The sequence below is a fragment of the Panthera onca genome, chromosome D1, assembly GCF_046562875.1.
Source record: "Panthera onca isolate mPanOnc1 chromosome D1, mPanOnc1 haplotype 2, whole genome shotgun sequence".
Classification (NCBI taxonomy): domain Eukaryota; kingdom Metazoa; phylum Chordata; class Mammalia; order Carnivora; family Felidae; genus Panthera; species Panthera onca.
The window spans coordinates 109,705,805-109,730,628 of record NC_138348.1 but is presented as its reverse complement, the minus strand read 5'-3'; the positions used below and the strand labels follow the sequence as shown (position 1 = coordinate 109,730,628).

Here is a 24,824-nt window from a genome sequence, read left to right as displayed (position 1 = left end):
CCCCACCCTTTCCACACATCCCGTGTCCGTCTGTCTGAGTCTGACTTACAACTGCCAGGCAGCAAAATGGCAGGAGTGTCTTGAAAAACGGAGGTAGTGTGAAGAAGCAATTTTGCACATTTCTGATTTTACCCCAGTTAATACATGACTGTATTAATAGGCCACCATAAAAACATATTTACAAGAATCTCTTCTTTATCTCCAAATAGTGAAAAGGCCACAAAAGAAGGCTGAACATGAACTGATCCCTTTATTTTTAAAATATGTATCAAAAGAATCAGAAACAAGGTACGACTCGGGCTTGCTATTTAGTTTTCTGCTTTCCATAATAACAGTACTGACGTCTAATATTAAGAATGATCTGCTCACCAACTAGATGAATTTGCTGAGAGGATAAGTTCACTATAGTTTAACACGTTCAAATTAAGTATTTTTCATTCTTAACAATCAAAAGCACATTTACTAAGAATTAAGCATCCAATGACATACCAAAAGAAAATTGTCAAAAGCTTTCTCAGGGAATCAACAATCCTGTTGGATTTTCAGCAGGGGGCTTCTCTAAATTGTGACAAGGATGCTGCCTTAACTTTTGCAGTGGTAACAGGAAGGTAATCTAGCAGCAAACTCATGCACCATCCCAACTGTATTCAGATTCATGGTTAAAAGAGAGCTTACAGGCCGAGGCAGTGATGGGAGCTGTAATCTTATTGAGAGGCCTCTGAATGGATCCTAAGCTTATGTGACTTTGCTAAATGATAATCTGATGTTTAGAAGTTCCTCAGTGTCACATAAATTTACTGGTTGCTTTTAGCTATAATCCTAGTATGTTATGCTAAATGGTGGAGGGGTAATTTAAGTATTAAAGGACCGATTATTATTGATTATGCCATATTTGATTAAAATTACATTTTGAGACTAAACATTTAAGTTCCTCAGTTTGAAATTTGCAAGCTTCACTGCTATCATCAAAATAGTTGAGAAGGGCAGGTTATTTGCAACATGGCTACAGAATCATTTTCAGATGTTTCTTAAATTATGCTACAGGTGACAACCAACCAATCATATTCCGGAGACAAAATACTATTGTACTCACTAAGTATTTGCCACCATAGAAAACAGTAGTTGTGAGCTCTTTTTGTCTTTCATCTTCTGAGACCTTATCAATCCAAGAGTTGAATTTACATGTCCTAACATCTATCTACATTTCTGCAAAGCCTACATTCTCAACCAACTCATCCAACCTCTGCTCCACCTTTACTCATTTATCCATCCTTAACTGTTCCTTACTACTATATTCCACAAAGATCTGAAAGTCTGGGCAACATTACATACACATATCTCTTGAGAGGAATAGAAATCATATTACAATAGGTACTTAAAAGTTATACAAGAGAAATAATGTGATGGGAGTCTATTACTTTATAGCATGTGTGCAAATGAATAACTTCTGAGACAGATGAACCATATTATTTGCTCAGCTAATTTTCGTCCAACTTATCACTTGCTGCTGCTCATTTCGCTGTAGTAGAATCACGGATATCTTTTGAGAGTCCATGCCAGCTATATTATTGCTTGTATAAAACGTGTCTCTATTTCCCTAAAGGTTCTATGACGTGCACAAAAGTGCAGGTTTCATGTGGCATCATACCATGGCTTAAATTATTGCTTGCAAGGTTGTTATAAAGTATTGCTAGGAAATCATTTTTAGATGAATGCACAATTCAATGTGAAAAGTACAGAGTGAGACTAAGTATTGAGTTGGTGATTTCTTATAACATAAAAATCAAAGCATTCAGAAATCAGGCTGTCACTTCGACATTTGCTTCTGTGTTCAAAAGTTGATAGTTAATATCTTGGTGGTGAGTATCAGCAAATACTGTGATATCCTGCACAGCTCTGGTGGTAACTAAGAAAATGGTACCATATCTAGTGTGCCTGATAGCCCTATAGTGAGCAATATTCATTCCTCATGCTTATTAGTGTTGACTCCTTTCTCTAACAGGTTTGAAATATCGTGCTCAAAAAGCAGACTGTAAATTTGAGACTAAAACTAAAATTAAAACTTGTGAAGGAAATAATGCCACAAAGCCCAGAATACTTAGCTCTTCAAAATAACTACACATGACATAATATATACTCCCTTAGTCAACTTGTATTTATTCCTAGTAATTGGGATGATTTGAATACTCTTCAATAATTCCCAAATCTGGCTATATATTCACATTACCGAGAGTGATTTTTTTCTCAGTACAGATTCCTAGGCCACACAAGTAAAGCTCAATAATTTGTATTTCTGAAAGCTTCCTAGATCATTCTTAGGTAGGCAGTCAGAGACTACCAAGCTGATGAGCTGAACCATTGAACAGGATCATTTCTTAATAAGGATGGGATGGCAGTGGAGCACTTGACTGGTGCTGTGCTCTGGTCACAACATATTGGAAATAAAAATGCAAACTTTAATTTTTGACCTTGTAGGTCCTTCAAAATGGCACTCCTTTTAATCATGTTAATCTCTACATTCAGCACACACACGCACGCATACGTACACCCACAAACACACAAAGAGCATTCATTACATTATAAAACTGTAACTATTTTATAAGGTGAGATTGACTGTAGCACTGACCTTTCTTTATGAAAGGGAGAAGGAAAAAAAGGAAGGAAGGCAACAGAAAAGCAGCAGGACAAGAATACTTAGGTTTCATTTGTTTGAATCAAGTGTGAGGAAGGAATTTTGCACACTATCTCAGTATATTCTGACAAGATTTATGTTACTCTGTTTATAATATCAGAGTCTGTTCTTCATTCACCACCTCAAGGATCCTCCTACTGAGTCCAATGCTGGGGCCAGTTTATCCATCTAACAATAAAGTTCAGTCATGTTAACACAACTTATGTATATATGAAATCAACTGCTTGTGGATGAAGTATATTCCTATCAAGAGCTACCCATACAGAATCATTCAGATTGGAATATGTTAGCCTCTGATTACTCAGTCTCTCCTATACTGTGTTTTTCCAGCTCTATCTCATAAAATACCCTTATAGAAGCCTCTGATACAACATAGATTTTGTAGTTGAAGATCTATAACTTAATAATAGAAATACCTAGGCTGCAGTATGGGGCTTGGTCCTTGGACTTGAGTTTCTAGGTATTGTTGGCTGAAAGGCATCTGGTGTTGCCCAAAGCCTATGCAGAGTCATATATCATTCATTTTGAAGGAATTTTCTATGAAGTTACACCAAGTGCTTGGAGTCAGATTGTTATTTTGAAGACAAAGCACAGGGAAAAGCTGCAGGTGTTGGCATGCCCCAGCACAACTTGAAGTGCTTAGTTCACTTCAGAAGTGCATTGTTACTTGGGCCTGGAGTGAGTCTTTCTGTCTGCCTGAGACAGACATCAGCAACTTTTGCTGTGGCCATCTTAGGTTCAGAAGCACAAGGAGGATGGGGTTGTTGGGGCCATGGTTGAGGGAGCCAGCTTGTTTCCAGTGACAGCATGGAGTAAGACAGGGTCATGCTCCAAACGCATGATAAGACAGAAACCTACCTGTGTAAATAGGCCCTGACGATCCGTTATACCTGCCCTCAGCAAGTCACGATCCCAAGGCGCTTTCAGGAAATATATGTAATGACATAATGACAGTTGTCATCTTGAGTTCCTTTTTGATATCTCCCAAACTGAAATACAGGATCTCAATTGGTAGCAGTATTTTTGTACAAAAAAAAAAACAAAAAAACAAAAAAACAAAAAAACAAAAAAACAAAAAAACAAAAAAACAGAGCTTGGTGGTTTTCCAGGCTCTGAGGCTTTGCCTTTTCTTTGCATGCATCAATTTAATTTTGCTTTATTGCTTGAAATCTTTGGAACATTTTGCACAATTAAAAGCCCTGCTGCACTTGGGAGTAAGATTCTGTAGAAGCTGTTGTCTCGTTTTACTGTTTCCCGGAGAGGCACATTTTTGCACTTTAACAATAAAAGACTATGTCCCTGATACTATTGTCATTGGACAAGAAGACCAAGTGTGAGACCATGAGAGTTCACATTTGAAGTGCTGAATCCATGGACTCAAAGTCTCAGGCATCAGTGCCCATCTCAGAGTCCTAACAGGTCATAGCTCATTGGACTCCACACAGTCAGATATTAAAAGAGAATTCCAAAATAAAGGAGAAGAGATGGATATCAAGGCAGGTTTTAGACAGTTTGGTCACCTGTTACATAGGAGCTATGTCTTCTTTCCTTCTTGACGTCACACTACGTGGCTGAGACAGCCAACTGTCTTATGTGGGCATTGAGTATTAATCTTTGTTATTATGGCTAATGTTACCTATTTATCCAGATTCCCAAAGCACATACTGTGCACTGTGTTTGGGGGTACATATGAAGGTATATGACTTTGTTGAATAACTGATTTATTTGCAAACAATGATGTTCTATCAAAATAATACTAGTGCCATTGTGAATCTTTGCTGCTGATGCCTAGTCATAAGGTGACTTCTTCAAAACAGGTTCCTAAAAGAACACTAAACTGAAGGAGCTCTATGTGCCAAATTATATTTTAATGTATCCTTTTGAGAGTGGATTAATACTGTTTCCCTAATACCACATGTCTAATGAGACACCCCATTTACATTCTCTTTTACTCTGCACACTAAAATGCATCGTGTCTGCAACAGTTTTTAGGTAAGAATAATGTATAGATATTAGTCAAGTGAAATCCTCGCTATGATTCATGGTTATAGTTTTAATTCCAAAATGGAGAATATGCGGACTGTGTTATATCGGAGAAATAAAAATGTAAGAGTTTTTCACAGTTTCTAAATTCTATGACAGCAGCTAGAACGAAGGCCATTTTACGCAGTTAACTTGCAAACACATAGCAACAGCATAACTAATAGTCAATGCTTGCAGGTTGGCAAAATGGAAACAGATGAGACTATTGTCTCAGACTCTAGCTTCAAAGATACATTTAGATTATATTGTTTGAAAAATGTAGTTTACATCCTGTCTGTGATATATAATAGATCTCTGGTATCTTTTTCGTTGTGATATTTGTGACAATGATATGGCTACTTCTTCTCTAAGTAGAACCATAGAAACTAAAAGAGTTTGTTATTTTGACCAACTGAATATATATACAATTCATGTCTTGGGCCCTATTACCAATTACTGGATAATGAAGTGGATTTTTAATGATGCTTTTAAAATATGCTTGCCATAGATATTCTTAAATATAGAGAGAATGATCATCTATTTAGAACAGTTGCTCAGACAAATCTTCACAAAAAACAGAGAAATAAATTGGATGATTACTGGAAGTCCCTTTCGGCTTTATGGTTACAAAACACATTGTTTACCACCCAAATGTTTATTGATTTACTTATGATCATAATAAACCCTAAGTAAATTCCTGTGCAGCATAAGCTTCCGTGACTTGAGCAAGCTTGGTGCTCTCTCAATGTTCCTGTGCTGTACAGAACACATTGCAAGGGCTGACTGCTTTTAGTATGAGGGCTCCGGTGCTCCCAGCCTGTACTGGCCACCTGATGGTAAACCTCTCCTTATTCCCAGTTAAGGAAGTAGTTTAATCTTCCAGTCCCCTGAAGAGATTCCATGACAGCACCCTGTTCTCAGTCTATATGCCTCCCCTTAAATGTCCAAGCTTTCTGGCCTCCATGTTGTTCAAAACAGAGGCCTACTAGACCCAGGGAGGAGAGGGACAGGGAGCTATCAGAGAGCTCAGGGTCTAGATCCTGTCTCCACACTAAGTGTTGCCCTAGGGTCCTCATAAGTCTTGGGGTGCAATTACAAAAGTGATCACCATTTTAACAAATACTTGGCATATCTATAAATGTTTTCTAGCTACACACTTAGAGAACTTAAAAATACTCATAAGCCCCACAGTTACACTGGACATTAGTTAATATGCTCCTTAGCTGAGTTTTGTCGTAAACAAATCGTAATGCAGCCGAAATGCTTGACTAGAACAGGAAATGGATTACATTCAGTAGACATAAGCGGTCTATGAGGATACCATCTGAAGGAAAAGAAAGAGCCCCTTCAAGGTTTCAAGGAAACCAATGTTTCCAGCTCATCAACCTCAATAGAAACTTGGGTTTTATATTTGATCCAAAGGAGAAAAACTCTGGATAGGCTGTGCTCCTAATTGCAGGGCGAGTCTGCGATAATATTTTCATGCAGTATTGATTCGTGGGAACAGCTCTCCATGTTAGCACCATGTGCAATAGAAGCCTATCTGTCACGATGACAATTACTGGGCCTGAAGGCTAGACCTACTTCAGCATTCACCAAGGGGATTCACCGACTGAAGAGTCACATCAATGAAACTGCAGAAGAAACACTCTTTTGTTTTTTTGAAATCTCAAAGCCATAAAATACAGGGTTCCTCCCCCACCCCCCACCCCTGGCTTATTTGGCAAGAGGAAACAGCATTCTTGGCAAAATGTCCCTACTACTGCTTTGTCACTAATGCCAGCGTTGAGGAATTTGCTCCCAAGAATGGCAGGTAGACTTAGGAGGCATCAGTGCTTGGGCAAGGTGGGGTTGGGGGGAAGTACTAACAAGTTCCGTAGCAACAAGCTGCTTATGACAATGCCCTCGAACATGGAGCACAAGCTACCTAGATTTAGAAGCGCTAAATTGAAAAGGGTCCAATGCAGCAAAGCATTTCATTGTAACCGGCATTCGGTAGAAGATAGTAAGAAGACTTTTCTGTGATCCTAGTTACAGCGCAATCTGTTATTAGGAAATTTGATTTCCTCTGGATTCCATGCTACATTAATTAAATTTAAAAGATACGTTTACTAAGCAGACTTACGGTGCTTTCTCAGCATCTGAAATCCTGTTATATGTATTCTCAGTCCAAGCACTAATCTGTCTAAATATGTCAAACTACATTTGATTAATAGGTTAGTTACATAATATACCAACTACACAGTAGCAGATTCTGACAATTGAATAGTGTTGTGTGTGAAATGGAATTATTCAGAAGAGAGATGTATAAAAATAGGTAATATCCCTAAAATATTTTGTGGAGTTATAGTTCTTCCTGCCAGGAAGGCAACCACAGAGCTATGATGTACGTATGAAATGTCTGTTCGGGGAAACAAAATTATAAAATATTCCTCACATACCAACTCACTAAATGTAGGAATTGATCATCAAAACTGGCTCTCAAAAGTGATAGAAATATATAGGGAAAGATACCTGTATGTGCGACAAACAAGAAAACACAGAATCTATTTATTGGTTAGTTGTGATTAAAATATATATATGACTAAAAGCACTCCTATGGATGGACACCTCTTATTTCTGCCCCGCCCCCTCCGGTTTCTTTTTTACTGACAATCATCACCCACCTTTTTCTAGGATTATTGCCTAACATAACACAGAAATTCTGCTGCTTGTTCTCAGCAAATCAGTGGAAGAGAAACAATCTCTTTGCACTCCCCCTTCATGACCCATGTTGTGGGCTTGTGCTTTGTGGAGAAGTCTTTGATCTGCTGAAGGTCTCAGAGGCTTGTCTCCCGGAGGAACATGGTGCCAATGTTGTAGGAAACTTTCTTGATTCTTGATGAAGAAAGAGAAGGCTTTGGCTGCTTAGGACCAGTCCTTACCTCCAGGAAATAGCAGATCCCAGGGATTTCCTTTGGAAAGTTATCTGGAAGCTCTTCACGGGACCGAGGAATGAATGTGAAGCTTTCTTCCCGTTTTAATAATCTAAGAAGAAAATACAGATAATGTGAATCAAATAGGTCAAATCGGCAGGATAAGGGAGAATAAACAGACAAAAAATTTAAAGGCTCAGGAAGCCAATCAACGACAAGGCTCATGTTGACACCTCTATTTCTTTGTAAAACACGTGGCCTTCCTAGGGCTCCAATTGCCAGGAAATGTTGTTTGTCAGGAAAGATGCCTTCATGTTATAATTTTTTTTAAAAAATGCTATTTCTGGTCCTACTTGAAAATATTTTTCAAATTTGATTTTTTTCCTAAACAAAAGGCAAAAGAAAACTGTACAATGCAAATTCTTTCTTTTTTTAATGTTTACTTATTTATTTTGAGAGCATGTGTGCATGCACACAAGCAGGGAAGGGGCAAAGACAGAGAGGGAGACTGAGAAACCCAAGCAGGCTCCAGGCTCAGCATGAGCCCAACTTGAGGGCTCAATCACACGACTGTGAGATCATGACCTGTGCCAAAATCCAGTCAGATGCTCCACTGAGTGAGCCACCCAGGCACCCCATGTATAACACAAATCTTTATTTGAATATGTAGTATTTACCCTTTCTGGTTTTAAAACCTGCCTAAATTCTGGAACACTCCTCTTATGTTTTGCAGATTCTTGATAGGCTTTAAATGTGTGTCCTGTGTATCAAACATATCAGTTATTTAGCAATGTAGAACATTCATGACTTCAAGTGTCTTCAATAGTTGGTCACTGATCTCTAGCAATGTTTTGTGAACTCCAGCATTTACTGGTCAAACAGTGTGACTCTTCCCTTCCAGTCACACTTACTCTTTTCTAGTACACAAACACCAGAGACTTACTCTTGTCCAGGTCCATGAAACATTAAGTTCAATACCCAGACCTAAAGGTGTGGCCCCGCCATTCAATTTAACTCAACAGCCCTACTCGGTTGCTTCTTATTGCCTGAGAAAAATCTCCTGGGCACTCTTGTGAATATACTCGTGAGTAGAATACCAAGTTTTGTCAACAGAGATGGAAACATGGAATAAAAGAAGCAGGAAATAAATACTGAAAACCAAAGCCCACTGTAATAGGGAAATGTGTGATCAGTATCAATGCATTTCCAACCATGTTTACATAATGAGGAAGACAGTGAAGGGTCTGCATCAGCAGTAGGGTAAGACAACACTTTGAAATCCTAAACATGTAGACTTTATTTGGAAGGCAGAGAGTAGCCAAACCCAGCATCACCCCTTTCCTAAAAACAGCTCATTTTCCTGAGCCAGGTGAATGGTGACAGCAGATACCAGGTATGCAGTGTAAGAGACTGGTCAGGTACAAGAACCAGCTGTGGTAGAAGGCAGGGTCAAAAAGGACAGTAAGTTCATGGAAAACAAAGGACGTGTGGGAATGAAAGATCATTGCACAAGCACTGATAATCATCTCCACACTGAGAGGGAAAAAAACATTCCTTGATGTTTAATGGATAAAATATATGAAAACAACAGCTGATAGCACTAAGAATTCTTATAGTAGGAGGAGCAGTCTATATTTACTTTTACCAACAGGAGTGGTACTATTTTGCTTTGTAAAGGATTTTTAAGCTTTAGTTGTCTTTTTAATGTTTATTTCTGAGAGAGAGACAGAGATGGGGGTGGGGGGAAAGCGAGAGAGAGGGAGACACAGAATCTGAAGCAGACTCCAGACTCTGAGCTGTCAGCACAGATCCCGACACAGGGCTAGAACTCATAAACCATGAGATCATGACCTGAGCCAAACTCGGACGCTCGACTGACCAAGGTACCCAGGTACCCCAAGGATTTTTAAGTTTTAACTCACCATTTCTTTAAAAATATTATACAATGACCATACTAACTTGGAATATAAGGAAATGAGGCTCTAAAATTTCAGAATTCTTTCCCTTTTTCATCCTCATCCACATAACCCTATGCAGAATCTCTTCTCTGACAACAACATGCTCTTCTCTGACAAATTTATGGTAAAAGCAAGCCTGGATTAAGTTAGGCTGATTTGCTCAATCACTCTAATTTAATGTCTTAAGCAGTAAGACAGCAGTGGCCTTGGAACTAGAATCCAGATTTGTTAACTCCTAATTAAGCTCAACCCTATAATAAATAAGTCTACACTAAGATAGGATGCCTGGAGGGCTCAGTCAGTTAAGCCCGACTCTTGATTTCAGCTCAGGTCATGATCTCACAGTTTGTGGGTACAAGCCCTGCATAGGGCTCTGTGCTGGATTCCTGCTTAGGATTCTCTCTTTCTCTGCCCCTCCCCAACTCATGCTCACTCTCTGTCTCTCTCAAAAAAAAAAAAAAAAAAAAAAAAAAGACTAAGATAGCTTTCTGTGATAACAATGAAACTGAGATATAGGTAAGGCATTAATGACAATCACAATGAAATTGTTGGTAGTTTGCTTTCTTTTTGTTTTTACAGATGTCAATTTTCTGTACATACAATATATAACCAGTCACTTCTGAAATAAAATGTAAGATTCCTCAACAGTAGTTAAGTTTAGCACTGAATTCCACAATAATTTTGCTTAGCTCAAACAGAATGGTCATCGATGTGAAAATAATTGGGTATCAATCAACAAACATGTTGAGTGCTGGCGACATGCTGTAATGGTTTTCTGAATGGACGAGAAGAAGTAGGCATGCCCAGAATGACTTAACATAGAATTTAAAAGGCAAGAAATACTCACAGGAACAAAGTAGCAGCAATACAAGGCGGTCTTGAGTAACACATAAAATAAAATCCAAAGAAGGAAATTCTGCATGGTTACTAGAGAGATGACTGTGCATCTTAGTACAAAAGTCAAGAGCCAGAGCAATAAAGTTCACCTCTACCAATTATAAAATTGAGCCACAACACCAACCTTTCAAACAAGTCTCCTTAAAGTCCCATGCAGTAGATAGGACTCCACATGAGCTATATTCTTCTATTTATGTTAAGTCCTCTATTTTTTTATGCTCTATTTGAGTCACCAAGGTCTTCATATTTTGCCGTAATTGAGATGTTCTGACACTGAAAAATAACATTGAGTTTACATCTATGAAAGTACTTGTAAATGACTGAAAGTGGGTCACTAGCGGCTTTAGAGGCAGTGCTTTTAAATAATTCACTGCACTTTGGTAGGAAACTTCACAATGAATTGATCTCTTGACTTTTTAAATACGTCTCATATTTGATGTGCTAAAAATCACAAAGACAGTAGCTTTTATGGGGCTTTATTCTTCTCCAACTAAATATTTTTGTATTAATAAACTCAGTACAGTTTTAAACTTCAATTACATGAATGAGAGCACAGAAGAGCAAATTCACAGAAGCTCCTATGATATCCAGGATTTAGCAGCGTTTGTATAAATGAATGCTGAAGTGAAATATTGAGATGGCTTCCAGTAGTACAATCTGAATGAGTTCCTGGTGGGTCTGTGCGGGAGGTCAGGGGAAACATTTCACACAGCATGCCTGGCGATGATGAGTCGTGGTGCTGAATAAATGCTCAAATGTGTATACAGGGATTAGGAATTTATACACTGATCACTCCAGAACCTCTGATCCCCTCTGAAATGCTTTATTAAGTCCAAGTCCCTGGGCTGGCTCTAAAGCTCTGCCTAAGAATCCATTTCTTCAGCAACTTGGGACTGATATGGAAGCTTCGATGCCACACAAATCTAAATTCATCCCCAGCCATAATCCCCAGCTGGTTGATATATAACCTGGGGGTTTTGGCAACATGTTTAATAAGTATTGGGAAGGCACACAAATCCTACTTCACCTGCCTGTTAGTATTCATCGTCTCTCAACAAAGTTTTTCCTACAAATTGATTTTCAAGATGAGAATACTCTGCTGCTTTGAATCACTGGATGGCCCCCAAACATGTGAGGGGAGCTGGATACCATGCTCCCTCACTGTTAGGAAAACTGTTAGGAAAACTAAGCCATCTCTGACTCACTCAGTTCTTATTTGCACATCTCTGACCACACCAAGCTTTGTGCTCTATCCTGTATTCTGTTCTATAAATGGACCTGAAACTTATTCGCACTGAGGTCCAAATGACCTAAATGTAATTTACATTTTAACACGGGACTCAGAGCTTTTTAATAGGTAACAGAATTGTAACAGTGACATTTCAGGCAACTTATTCTGGGATTTATTAACTTCTGCAGATCAGAAGATTTATTAACTTCTGCAAATTGGCTTCTATAAAATACAGCTTGGTCATCTATAGGATAAGGTCAGAATCTGGTCTTTCATTCTTCTATATACTTTTCTCCAATTACATACAATGATTTCATTGTGAATTATGTCCACTTGCTCTATGTATTTCCCGCAATTCTCTAGACTCTATTATGAGGAAAAATAACCAGTCGTGCAATTCTTGAGCCAGGCTTCATGCAGTCTTTGGTCAGTGAATTCAGCCATCAGCCAGTCAAAAGTTATTTTATTCACTGCCTTCCACGAGCTGGGTGCTGACCCAGTGCATTTCTACTTCTGATCATATTAATTGTGGGACAGGAGAGGACTGAGAAGAATTTTTATTTTTGCTGAAAATATCTTTCTATAAAGTGGTTGGTTATGTTTTTGTTTTGATTTAGCCGAGTGGACACCATGGACCACCCACAGACAGAACCTACCTTGAGGAAATTAATACATGTCGTTGCAGTCTCTAATGGTGACCCACTAGTGTAGGTAGTCACCTAAGACCTACTTGTTTGAAGTCATCTTGTGAGATTAGAAAACCTTCGTTTCAACAACTGAAAAGATCCATGTAATATGCAGAAAGCTCTGAGATAGTGACCATTCAGAATGCTTACCAGGGTGGTCACTAACTTGTCTACAAATTACCATGCTACCACTCGCCAAAAGGGGATGTAAGACCGAGGCAAGATAGGGTAATATATGCTGCATCTTTCAGAGCTGAGGGCCTGAAAGATTATCTGGATAATGACCTTTTAAAGACCTTGGATGTCTGAAATGTCTTTAGTTAACTCTCAGTTTGATTGTTCTCATTAGGCATTAAATTTTTGTTTGGAAATTACTTTCCCCTCAGAACTTGCTGCTAGAAACTCAGATTTCATTCTGTTTGCTACTCCAGTGGATATGAATTTTCTCCTTGATGTTGATCAGTCTCTCTCATCATCATCATTCTATCTCTGGTGTTAGGAAAACTAAGGATAATATATCTCAATGTATCTTTTTCTCTACCTTTTTTAAAAAAAATTATTTAGTTAACTTATTGTGAGGCAGCAAGAGACAGAGCATGAGCAGGGGAGGAGGAGGAGGAGGAGGAGGAGGAGAGAGAGAGAGAGAGAGAGAGAGAGAGATTCCCAAGCAGGCTCCAGACTGTCAGCACAGAGCCCAACCTGGGGCTCGATCTCACGAACTGTGAAGTCATGATCTGGATAGAAACCAAGAATCAGACACTTAACCCACTGAGACACCCAGGATACACTGCACGGGGTTTGTTTGTTTGCTGTTTGTTTGTTTGAAGTATAGCTGACCAGTGTAACATTTGTTTCAGGTGTACAACACAGTGACTGGACAACTCTACAATTTAGGCTGTGCTCAGCTCAAGTGTAGCTGCAGTCTGTCACTGTACAACACGATTCCAGTGCCACTGACTACATTCCCTATATGGTACCTTTTACTCCCGTGACCAATTCATTCCAAAACTGAAAGTCTGTACCTCCCACTTACCTGCACCCCTTTTTGCCTACCCCCTCCTCTATGGCAACCACCAGATGGCTTTCCATACTTAAGAGTCTATTTTTGCTTTTTATCTTTGTTCATTTCATTTTTTAGATTCCACATACAAGTGAAGTCCTATGGTATTTGTCTTTATCTGACTGCTTGAATTCACTTAACATAATGCAACCTATGTGCATTCATTGTTGTCACAAATGGCAAGACCTCATTCTTTTTTATGGCTGAGTAATATTCCATTTTTTAAATATACCATATATTTATCCTTTCATCTATGGCTACTTAGGGTGCTTCTGTAACTTGACTACTGTAAATAATGCTGCAAAAATATAGTGGTCAAGATATCTTTATGAGCTAGTGTTTTTTTTTTCCTTTGGGTGAATACCCAAGAGTGGAATTATTGGATCATACAGCATTTTGAGGAAACTCTATACTGATTTTCACAGTGACTGCACCAGTTTATGTTCCCATCAACAGAGCACATGGTTCTTTATCTCCTCATCCTCACCAATTCTTGTTATTTCTTCTCTTTGTGAAACTAGCTATTCTCAAAGGTATAAGGTGATAACTCATTGTGGTTTTGATTTGCATTTTCCTGATGATCAGTGATGTTCAGCATCTTCCATGTCTGTTGGTATCTCTATCTTTCTTTAAAAAAAAAGAAAATGTCAGATCAGGTCCCCTGCCCAATTTTTAATCAGACTGCTTGTTTGTTTTTTTGTTTGTTTGTTTGTTTGCTTTTTTTTTCTTTTTTGGTGTTGAGTTGTATAAGAGGTCTTTATAAATTTTGGAGATTAATCCGTTGTTGGATATGTCATTTGCAAATGTCTTCTCCCATTCAGTACGATGCCTTTTTGTTTTGTTGGTAGTTTATTTCGCTGTGTGAAAGCTTTTTATATTGGTGTAGCCTTAACAGTTTATTTTTGCTTTTGTTTCCTTTACCTGAGGAGACATATCTAGAAAAAAATGTTGCTAATATTCATGCCAAAGAGATTACTGCCTATGTTTTCATCGAAGAGTTTTATGATTTCAGGTCCCACATTTAGGTCTCTATTCCATTTTGAGTTTTTGTGTATGCTGTAAGAAAGTGGTCCAGTTTCATTTTGTAGGTAGCATCCAGTCTTTCCAACACTGTTTACTGAAGAGATTTCCCCATTATACATTCTTGTCTCCTTTGTTATAGATTAAATGACAGTATAAATGTGGGTTTATTTCTAGACTCTGTTCTGTTCCCTTGATCTATGTGTCTAGTTTTGTGCTAGTGCCATACAGTTTTCATTATTGTAGCTTTGGAGTATATCTTGAAATCTCAGATTGTGATCCCTCCACCTTTGTTCTTTCTCAAGATTGCTTTGGCTATTCAGGGTCTTTTGTGGTTTCATACAAATTTTTGAGTTATTTGTTCAGTTCTTTGGAAAATGCTATTGGTATTTCCACAGGCACTGATTAAAAATATAGAATGCTTTGGGTAGTATGGATATTTCAACAATATTTATTGTTCCAGCCTATGAGCATAATATGTCTTTTGTGTCCTCTTCAATTGCTTTCATTAATCTTTTAGAGTTGTTGGGTACAGGTGTGTCAACTCCTTGGTTCAATTTATTCCTAGGTATTTTATTTGTTTTTGGTGCCACTATAAACAGAATTGTTTTCTTAAGTTCTCTTTCTGTTACTTCATTATTACTGTATAAAAATGCAACTGATGTCTCAGTTTGGTATCTTGCAATGTTATTAAATTTATTACTTTTAACACTGTTGTGGTAGTGACTTGAGGGTTTTCTATATTTTCTCTGTATCATGCCATCTGCAAATAGTGACAGTTTTACCCCTTCCTTATCGGTTTGGATGCCTTTTATTTCTTTTTCTTTTGTAACTGTTGTGACTAGAACTTCCAGTACTATGTTGGATAAAAGTGATGAGAATGGACATGTTTGTGTTATTCCTGGTCTTAAAGAAAAGGCTCTTGGGGCGCCTGGGTGGTTTAGTCAGTTAAGCATCCGACATTGGCTCAGGTCATGATCTCACAGCTTGTGCTGACAGTTCTGAGCCTGGAGCCTGCTTCAGATTCTGTGTCTCCCTTGCTCTCTGTCCCTCCCCCACTCATGATGTCTCTTACTCCTTCAAAAAGAAACATAGGGAAAAAAAATAAAAAGCTGTCAGTTTTTCCCTATTGAGTGTATACTATCTTGGGTTTGCCACACCTTACTCTTACTAGGTTGAAGTATTTCTGTCTAAAAACCCACTTTGAGAGTTTTTATCATGGAAGCATGTTGGATTTTGTCACATGATTTTTTTTTTGCATCTACTAAGATGAACATCTGATTTTTATCCTTCATTTGTTACCATAATGTATCAATTCATTTGCAGACACTAAATCATCCTCATACCCCAGAATAAATCTTACTTGATCATGGTCAATGATCCTTTTATTGTATTGTTGAATGCAGTTTGCTGACATTTTGCTGAGGATTTTTACAACTCTGTTCACCAGAGATATTGGCCTATAATACTCCTTTTTTGTGTTATCCTTTTCTGGTTTTGGTATCACAGTAATGCTGGCTTCATAAAATGTGTTTGGAAGTTTTGTCTTATATTTTTTGGAATAGTTTCAGGAAAATTGGTATTAATTCTTCTTAATTACCTGAGAAGAACTTACCTGAGAATATATCTGGTCCTGGACTTTTGTGGCAGTTTTCCTATTACCAACTCAATTTTGTTACTGCTAATTGGTCCTGTTCAGATTTTCTCTTTCTTCCTCATTCCATTTGGAAGATTGCATGTTTCTAGGAATTTGGCCATTTCTTTGAAATTGTCCAATTTGTTACCATATAATTTTTCATAGTAGTCTCTTATAATCCTTTGTATGTCCATGGTATAGATTCTTCTCTTCATTTTGGATTTATTTCATTCCTCTTTTTTTTTTTTTCATGAGGAGTCAAGCTAAAGCTTTATCACTTTTGATAATTTGGCCTTCCCCAAAAACAAACTCTTGTTTCCATTGATCTTTTATTTTTTTTATTTTTAATGTTTATTTTTTCTATTTATTTTAATTTTTAAAAGTTTTTAATTTACATCCAAGTTAGTTAGCATATAGTGCAACAATGATTTCAGGAGTAGATTCCTTAATGCCCCTTACCCATTTAGCCCATCCCCCCTCCCACAACCCCTCCAATAACCTTCTGTTTGTTCTCCGTATTTAAGAGTCTCCTATGTTTTGTCCCCCTCCCTGTTTTTATATTATTTTTACTTCCCTTCCCTTGTGTTCATCTGTTCTCTGTCTTAAAGTCCTCATATGAGTGAAGTCATGTGATATTTGTCTTTCTCTGACTAATTTTGCTTGGCATAATACCCTCTAGTTCCATAGTTGCAAATGGCAAGATTTCATTCTTTTTAATTGCCAAGTAATACTCCATTGTGTGTGAATACACCACATCTTCTTTATCCATTCATCCATCAATGGACATTTGAGCTCTTTCCCTACTTGGATACTGTTGACAGTGCTGCCACAAACACTGGGATGCATGTTCCCCTTTGAAACAGCATACCCATATCCCTTGGGTAAATACCTAATAGTGCCATTGCTGGGTTGTAGGATAGTTCTATTTTTAATTTTTTGAGGAACCTCCATACTGTTTTCCAGAGGGGCTGCACCAGTTTGCATTCCCACCAACAGTGCAAAAGAGATCCTCCTTCTCTGCATTTTCACCAACATCTTGTGTTGCCTGAGTTGTTCATGTTAGCCATTCTGACAGGTGTGAGGTGGTATCTCATTGTGGGTTTGATGTATTTCCCTGATGGTGAGTGATGTTGAGCATGTTTTCATGTGTTGGTTGGCCACCTGGGTGTCTTCTTTGGAGAAGTGTCTATTCATATCTTTTGCCCATTTCTTCATTGGATTAGTTGTTTTTTGGGTGTTGAGTTTGATAAGTTATTTATAGATTTTTGGATACTAACCCTTTATCTGATATTCCGTTTGCAAATATCTTCTCCCAATCCATTGGTTGTTTTTTAGTTTTGCCGATCGTTTCCTTTGCTATGCAGAAGCTTTTTAGCATCAATTGATGAGATCCCAGTAGTTCATTTTTGCTTTTGTTTCCCTTGCCTCTGGAGAGATGTTGAGTAAGAAGTTGCTGCGGCCAAGGTCAAAGAGGTTTTTGCCTGCTTTCTCCTTGATGATTTTGATGGCTTTCTGTCTTACATTGAGGTCTTTCATCCATTTTGAGTTTATTTTTGTGTATGGTGTAAGAAAGTAGTCCAGGTTCATTTTTCTGCATGTCGCTGTCCAGTGTTCCCAGCACCACTTGCTGAAGACACTGTGTTTATTCCATTGGATATTCTTTCCTGCTTTGTCAAAGATAAATTGGCCATACGTGTGTGGGTCCATTTGTGGGTTCTCTATTCTGTTCCATTGATCTGAGTGTCTGTTCTTGTGCCAGTACCATACTGTCTTGATGATTACAGCTTTGTAATACAGCTTGAAGTCCAGGATTGTGATGCCTCCTGCTTTGGTTTTATTTTTCAAGATCGCTTTGGCTATTCGGGGTCTTTTCTGGTTCCATACAAATCTTAGGACAGTTTGTTCTAGCTCTGTGAAAAATGCTTCTGTTATTTTGATAGGTATAGCATTGAATATGTAGAGTGCTTTTGGTAGTATTGACATTGTAACAATATTTGTTCTTCCTATCCAACAGCATGGAATATTTTTCCATTTTTTGGTGTCTTCCTCAATTTCTTTCAAAAGCTTTCTATAGTTTTCAGTGTATACATTTTTCACCTCCTTGGTTAGATTTACTCCTAGGTATTTTATGGTTTTTGGTGCAATTGTAAATGGGATTCCTTATTTCTCTTTTGTTGCTTCATTGTTGCTGTATAGGAATGCAATAGATTTCTGTGCATTGATATTATATCCTGCAACTTTGCTGAATTCATGTATTAGTTCTAGCAGTTTTTTGTGGAATCTTTTGGGTTTTCCATATAGAGTATCATATCACCTGTGAAGAGTCAAAGTTTGACCTCCTTGCCAATTTGGTTGCCTTTTATTTCTTTGTGTTGTCTGATTGCTGAGGCTAAGACTTCCAATACTATGTTGAATAACAGTGGTGAGAGTGGACATCCCTGTCTTGTCCCTGACCTTAGGGGGAAAGCTCTCAGTTTTTCCCCTTTGAGGATGATATTAGCATTGGGTCATTCATCTATGGCTTTTATGATCTTAAGGTGTGCTCCTGCTATCCCTACTTTCTTGAGGGTTTTTATCAAGAAAGGATGCTGTATTCTGTCAAATGTTTTTTCTGCATCTATTGAGAGGATCGTGTGGTTCTTGTCTTTCTTTTATTGATGTGATGTATCACATTGATTGTTTTGCAGATATTGAACCAGCCCTACATCCCAGGTATAAATCCTACTGGGTCGTGGTGAATAATTTTTTTAATGTATTGTTGGATCTGGTTGGCTAGTATCTTGTTGAGGATTTTTGCATGCATGTTCATCAGGGAAATTGGTCCATAGTTCTCCTTTTTGGTAGGGTCTTTCTATGGTTTGGAATCAAGGCAATGCTGGCTTCATAGAAAGTGTTTGAAAGTTTTCCTTCCATTTCTATTTTTTGGAATAGCTTCAAGAGTATGGGTTTTAACTCTTCCTTAGGTGTTTGGTAGAATTCCCCTGGAAAGCCATCTGGCCCTGGACTCTGTTTTTGGGGGGAGATTTTTGATTACTAATTCAATTTCTTTACTGGTTATGGGTCTGTTCAAAGTTTCTATTTCTTCCTGTTTCAGTTTAGGTAGATTACATGTTTCTAGGAATTCGTCCATTATTCCAGACTGCCCATTTTATTGGCATATAATTGCTCATAATATTCTCTTATTATTGTTTTTATTTCTGCTATGTTAGTTGTGATCTCTCCTCTTTTATTCTTGATTTTATTTATTTGGGTCCTTTCCTTCTTTCTTTTTGATCAAACTGGCGAATGGTTTATTAGTTTTGTTGATTCTTTCAAAGAGCCAGCTTCTGATTTCATTGATCTGTTCTACTGGGTTTTTTGGGGTTTGTTTGTTTGTTTTGTTTTGTTTTTAGTTTCTATAGCATGAGTTTCTGCTCTAATCTTTATTATTTCCTGTCTTCTGCTGGTTGGGGTTTTATTTGCTGTTCTTTTTCCAGCTCTTTAAGGTGTAAGGTTAGGTTGTGTATCTGAGACCTTTCTTCCTTCTTTAGTAAGGCCTGGATTGTTATATATTTCCCTCTTATGACCGTCTTCGCTGCATCACAGAGGTTTTGGGCTGTGGTGTTATCATTTTCATTGGCTTCCATGTATTTTTAAATTTCCTCTTTAACTTCTTGGTTACCAATTCATTCTTTAGTAGGATGTTCTTTAGTCTCCAAGTATTTGTTGTCTTTCCAAATTTTTTCTTGTGGTTGATTTTGAGTTTCATAGCATTGTGGTCTGAAAATATGCATGGTATGATCTTGATCTTTTTGTATTTGTTGGGGACTGATTTGTGTCCCAGAATGTGATCTATTCTGGAGAATGTTCCATGTGCACTGGGAAGAATGTATATACCACTGCTTGAGGATGAAATATTCTGAATATATGTGTTAAGTCCATCTGGTCCAGTGTGTCATTCAAAACCATTGTTTCCTTCTAGATTTTCTGATTAGATGATCTGTGCATTGCTGTAAGTGGGGTGTTGATTAATTGATTTATTTATTTGTGTGCTCTTACATTTGGAGCATAAATGTTTACAACTGTTAGGTCTCCTTGGCGGATAGACCCCTTAATTATGATATAATGCCCTTCTTCATCTCTCATTACAGTCTTTATTTTAAAGTCTAGATTTTCTGATATAAGTATGGCTACTCCAGCTTTCTTTTGGCAACCATTAGCATGGTAGATGGTTCTCCATCCCCTTTCAGTCTGAAGGTGTCTTTAGGTCTAAAGTGGGTCTTTTGTAAACAACATATAGATGGATCTTGTTTTCTTATCCATTCTGTTACCCTTTGTTTTTTGATTGGAGCATTTAGTCCATTGACGTTTAGAGTGAGTACTGAAAGATATTAGTTTATTGCCATTATGTTTCTTGTAGAGTTGGAGTGTCTGGTGGTGGTCTCTGGTCCTTTCTAGTCTTTGTTGCTTTTGGTACGTATGTATGTATGTGTGTGTATGTATGCATGCATGTATGTGTGTATTTTCGTCTTTTCTCCCTCAGAGACTCCCCCTTTAAATTTTTTGTAGGGCTGGTTTAGTGGTCGTGAACTCCTTTAAGTTTTGTTTGTCTGGGAAACATTAATCTCTCCTTCTATTTTGAATGACAGCCTTGCTGGATAACGAATACTTGGCTGCATGTTTTTCTGATTCAGCACATTGGACATATCCTGCCACTCCTTTCTGGCCTGCCAAGTTTCTGAGGATAGGTCTGCTGCAAACCTGATCTGTCTTCCCTTGTAGGTTAAGGACTTTTATTCCCTTGCTGCTTTCGTGATTCTCTCCTTGCCTGAGTATTTTGTGAATTTGACTATGATATGCCTTGTTGATGGTTGTTTTTTGTTGAATGTAATAGGAGTCTTCTGTGCTTCCTAGATTTTGATGTCTGTGTCTTTCCCCAGGTTAGGAAAGTTTTCCACTATGATTTGCTCCCTTTTTTTCCTCTCTTCATCTTCTGGGACCTTATGATTCTGACATTGTTCCTTTTTTCTTTTTTAATTTTTTTAACGTTTATTTATTTATTTTTTTAATGTTTATTTATTTTTGAGACAGAGAAAGACACAGCATGAACAGGGGAGGGTCAGAGAGAGAGGGAGACACAGAATCTGAAGCAGGCTCCAGGCTCTGAGCTGTCAGCACAGAGCCCGAAGAGGGGCTCAAACTCATGGACCGTGAGATCATGACCTGAGCCGAAGTCAGATGCTTAACCGACTGAGCCACCCAGGTGCCCCGACGTTTATTTATTTTCTTGAGACAGAGCTTGAACGGGGGAGCGTCAGAGAGACAGGGAGACACAGAATCAGAAACAGGCTCCAGGCTCTGAGCTGTCAGCACAGAGCCCGATGTGGGGCTTGAACTCATGGACTGTGAGATCATGACCTGAGCTGAAGTCAGACGCTTAACTGACGGAGCCACCCAGGAATCCCTGACATTGTTCTTTTTTAATGAGTCACTGATTTATCTAATTCTTAAATCGTGCTCTTTTGCCTTAGTCTCCCTCTTTGTTTCTGCTTCATTATTCTCCATAAGTTTGTGCTCTATACTGCTGAACGTCTGCTCTGCCTCATCCATCCCTGCCACCATGGCATCATTCGAGATTGCCAACTATGTTATCGCATTTTTTTAATTTCATCCTGACTAGCTTTTACTACTTTTATCTCTGCAGAAAGGGATTCTAATCTATTTTCAACTCCAGCTAGTATTCTTACTATCATGATTCTAAACTCTGGTTCAGACATCTTGCTTGTATCTGTGTTGGTTAAGTCCCTGGCTGTCATTTCTTCATGCTCTTTCTTTTGGGGTGAATTCCTTCATTTCATATTTTGAATTAAGAAATGGAATTAATGAGGTAAAGAAAAATTAAAATTAAAATAAATTAAAATTAAAACACACACATACAAATCAAATAAATGATGCTAGATTCAAGGTGTGTTTTGGTCGGGGTGTTGAAAGGGTCTTGATAGAGGAAAAAGAGGGAGGGAAGGAAATCATTTGAAAATTTGAAAAAAATGAATACACTGAAATAGAATAAAATGAAATAATGGATGTAAAATATAATTTGAAAAATTTACAAAAAAGTAAAAAATATAGTAGAAAAAATTTAAAATATATATATTTAATAGAAATTTAAAATAAAATATTTTTTCTGTCTGTATTCAAGAAAAAGGAAATAAAAAGGAGAAAATAAGAAAACTGAATAGATGGACCAGGGAACAGACTGAAATACAATTGGAATTACATCGTTTTCCCCTAGAAGTCAAGCCATGAATTGATTTATAGCCCTTAAACTAAGCAGGTGGAGAGACTTGTGTTCCTGAAGAGCGAAGTTGGCCCAGTTGGGTGGGGCTTAGTGTAACAGCTCTATTCTCCACTAGATGGCACTGCTTAGCTTATTGGGGTGGATTGTTGTGGCACTTGCAGGTGTGTATGTGCATGCGTGAGAGTGGTGAACATGGTGTCACCCAGCTACCCTGTCTCTGGTATCAGAACTCTGTTCTCCCTGATCAGCAATCATGCACCTGTCCTTGGCTTCTGTCCACTCCCCACTTTTCCATGGTTTGTGACCAAGCCCCAGGCAACACCTCCCTCCTGAGTTCTATCTCAGATGCAGCTGCTTTTCCCAACCCCTTACTTCTGAGGGACTGTGGCTTTGACCAGTTTTGCCCCTCTGTGGGAGAGTCTCACCGAGCAATGGCTGGGTGCTGGCAGCACCCAGGAATGTTAATGAGACCGTGCCACTGCTGATGCCTAGAGACTGCGGCTGGGTACCAGCCCACCCCAGAAAAAGTTCACATGATCGTGTAGCAGCAGCATTTCAGGGATTATGGAAAATCACAACACACATCTGGCACCAGGCTTCACCCTTAATGGCCTTGTTCCAGCACCAGGGAATGTGGTTGTTCTCCAGGGTCCACTGGGGCCTTTGCCTATGGGGGAGCCACACAGCCTCTACCAGATGTCCTCCCTGCAGGGAAACTGCTTCTCCTCGTGTGGCCCAAAGACTCCAGACTTCACACTGCTTCCAGGGATTTGCCCTTCTCACCAGAGCACCACCAGTTATTGACCTGCAGAGTTTCAGACTCTGTGCTCCCCCTGTTTATAGAGTCTTAATGGAATTTAAACCCTCTCCTTTCTCCTTTCTCCCTTTTTAATTCAGTCCCTGTGGCTTTTTCCACTTTTCCACATTCTCTCCAGAAGATTACTCTCTGACTCCACATTTCATGTCTACATTGTCATATTTTACATCTTATTTTGTGAGTCCTCTTAACTTTTTTGATGTAATTGATTTTAGTACTTCCATTTTTAATCCTCATAATAGCTTTTTAAGTGATTGTTCTACTATTTTTACTGTGTGTTTGCTTTTATCATGGGATTTTTTCTTTCATAATTTTCTTGTTTTTTTTTTTAGTTTTCTTAATGTTTATTTTTGAGAGAGAGAGAGAGAGAGAGAGAGTCAGTCAGTCAGGGAGGGGCAGAGAAGAGGGAGATACAGAATCTGACGCAGGCTCCAGGCTCTGAAGCGGGGCTCAAACTTACAAACTGCAAGATCATGACCTGAGCCAAAGTTGGACACTGAACCGACTGAGCCATCCAGGTGCCCCAACAATTTTCTTATTTCTAATTATGGCCTTTTCTTTTCCATTTAAATAAGTCACTTTTAACATTGCTGCTAAGGCATGTTTAGTGATGAAGTCCTTTAGGTTTTGTTTGGGAAACCCTTTATTTCTGTTTGTATTCTGAATCAACCTTGGCATGTAGAAGTTAGGCTTATATTGTTTTCATAATACATAACTAGTTGCTTTTCTATCTTTAATCATGGTGTGGTCCTCCTTGGGTTTATCTTGTTTAGAACTCTGTGTGCTTTTTTCACTATTATTTCATCAAAGTTTTCTGCCCCTTTCTCTCTTCTCTGTGACCCTCTACAACACAAATGTTTTTTCACTTCATGTTGCCCAAGAGATCCTTAATATATCTTCATTTTTTAAATTCTTTTTTTGCTTTTTGCTGTTTGGCTTGGGGGCTTTCCATTGCCTTGTCTTCCAGATTGCTAATCTGCTTTTCTGCCTCCTCTAAATCATTATTGATTGCCTCTAGTGTATTTTTCCTTTCAGTTATTGTATTTCTCAACTCTGGTTGTTTTCTATTGCTTTGTTCTCATGGAGCTCATTCACTCATCTCTCCAGTCCAATAAGCAACTTTATGAACATGACATTGAACTCCTTGTCAGATTGCTTATCTCCATTTCACTTCGTTATTTTCTCTGAGGTTTTGTCTTATTCTTTCATGTGAAGCATATTCCTCTATCTCTTCATTTTCCTTGACTTTCTGTGTTTGTTTCTATGAATTAGGCTGAACTGGTACTTCTAAACTTGAAGGAATGATCTTTATATGGTCATCTCCTATAAACACTATATATGTCTGCTGACTTTGGCTAGCTGGTTGAAACTGCATCTGTCATGGGCTGGGAGTCCCAAGGCTTTCTGAATTGGGTCCACCCTGGAGGAATGACTGGAGCTGAAGTGGGCACTGCCCAGGGAGACATGGGGCTTTTTATGCAGAGAGCCCCTGGAAGGACACATGAAGCTGAAGTGAGTACAAGCCAACGGTCTTGGAGTGCCTTGCACTAGGGGTACCCTGGCAGGATAGCTGGAGCCAAGATAGGTGTGGGCTGGTGGTTTCCTGAGTGCTT

The 24,824-nt window shown here is 38.4% G+C and overlaps 1 protein-coding gene across 2 annotated transcripts in view; it reads right to left on the bottom strand.

The window, feature by feature from the left end:
• Window positions 1-231: 231 nt before the first annotated feature.
• Window positions 232-24,824, bottom strand: part of GUCY1A2 (guanylate cyclase 1 soluble subunit alpha 2) — a 331,166-nt gene continuing 306,573 nt past the window's right edge. For both annotated transcript variants that reach the window (XM_078432697.2, XM_078432698.2), the window contains exon 8: window positions 232-7,741. In XM_078432697.2, coding sequence (XP_078288823.1) covers window positions 7,534-7,741 — 208 coding nt within the window. In that variant the 3' untranslated portion in view covers window positions 232-7,533. The remainder of the gene's footprint in view (window positions 7,742-24,824) is intronic.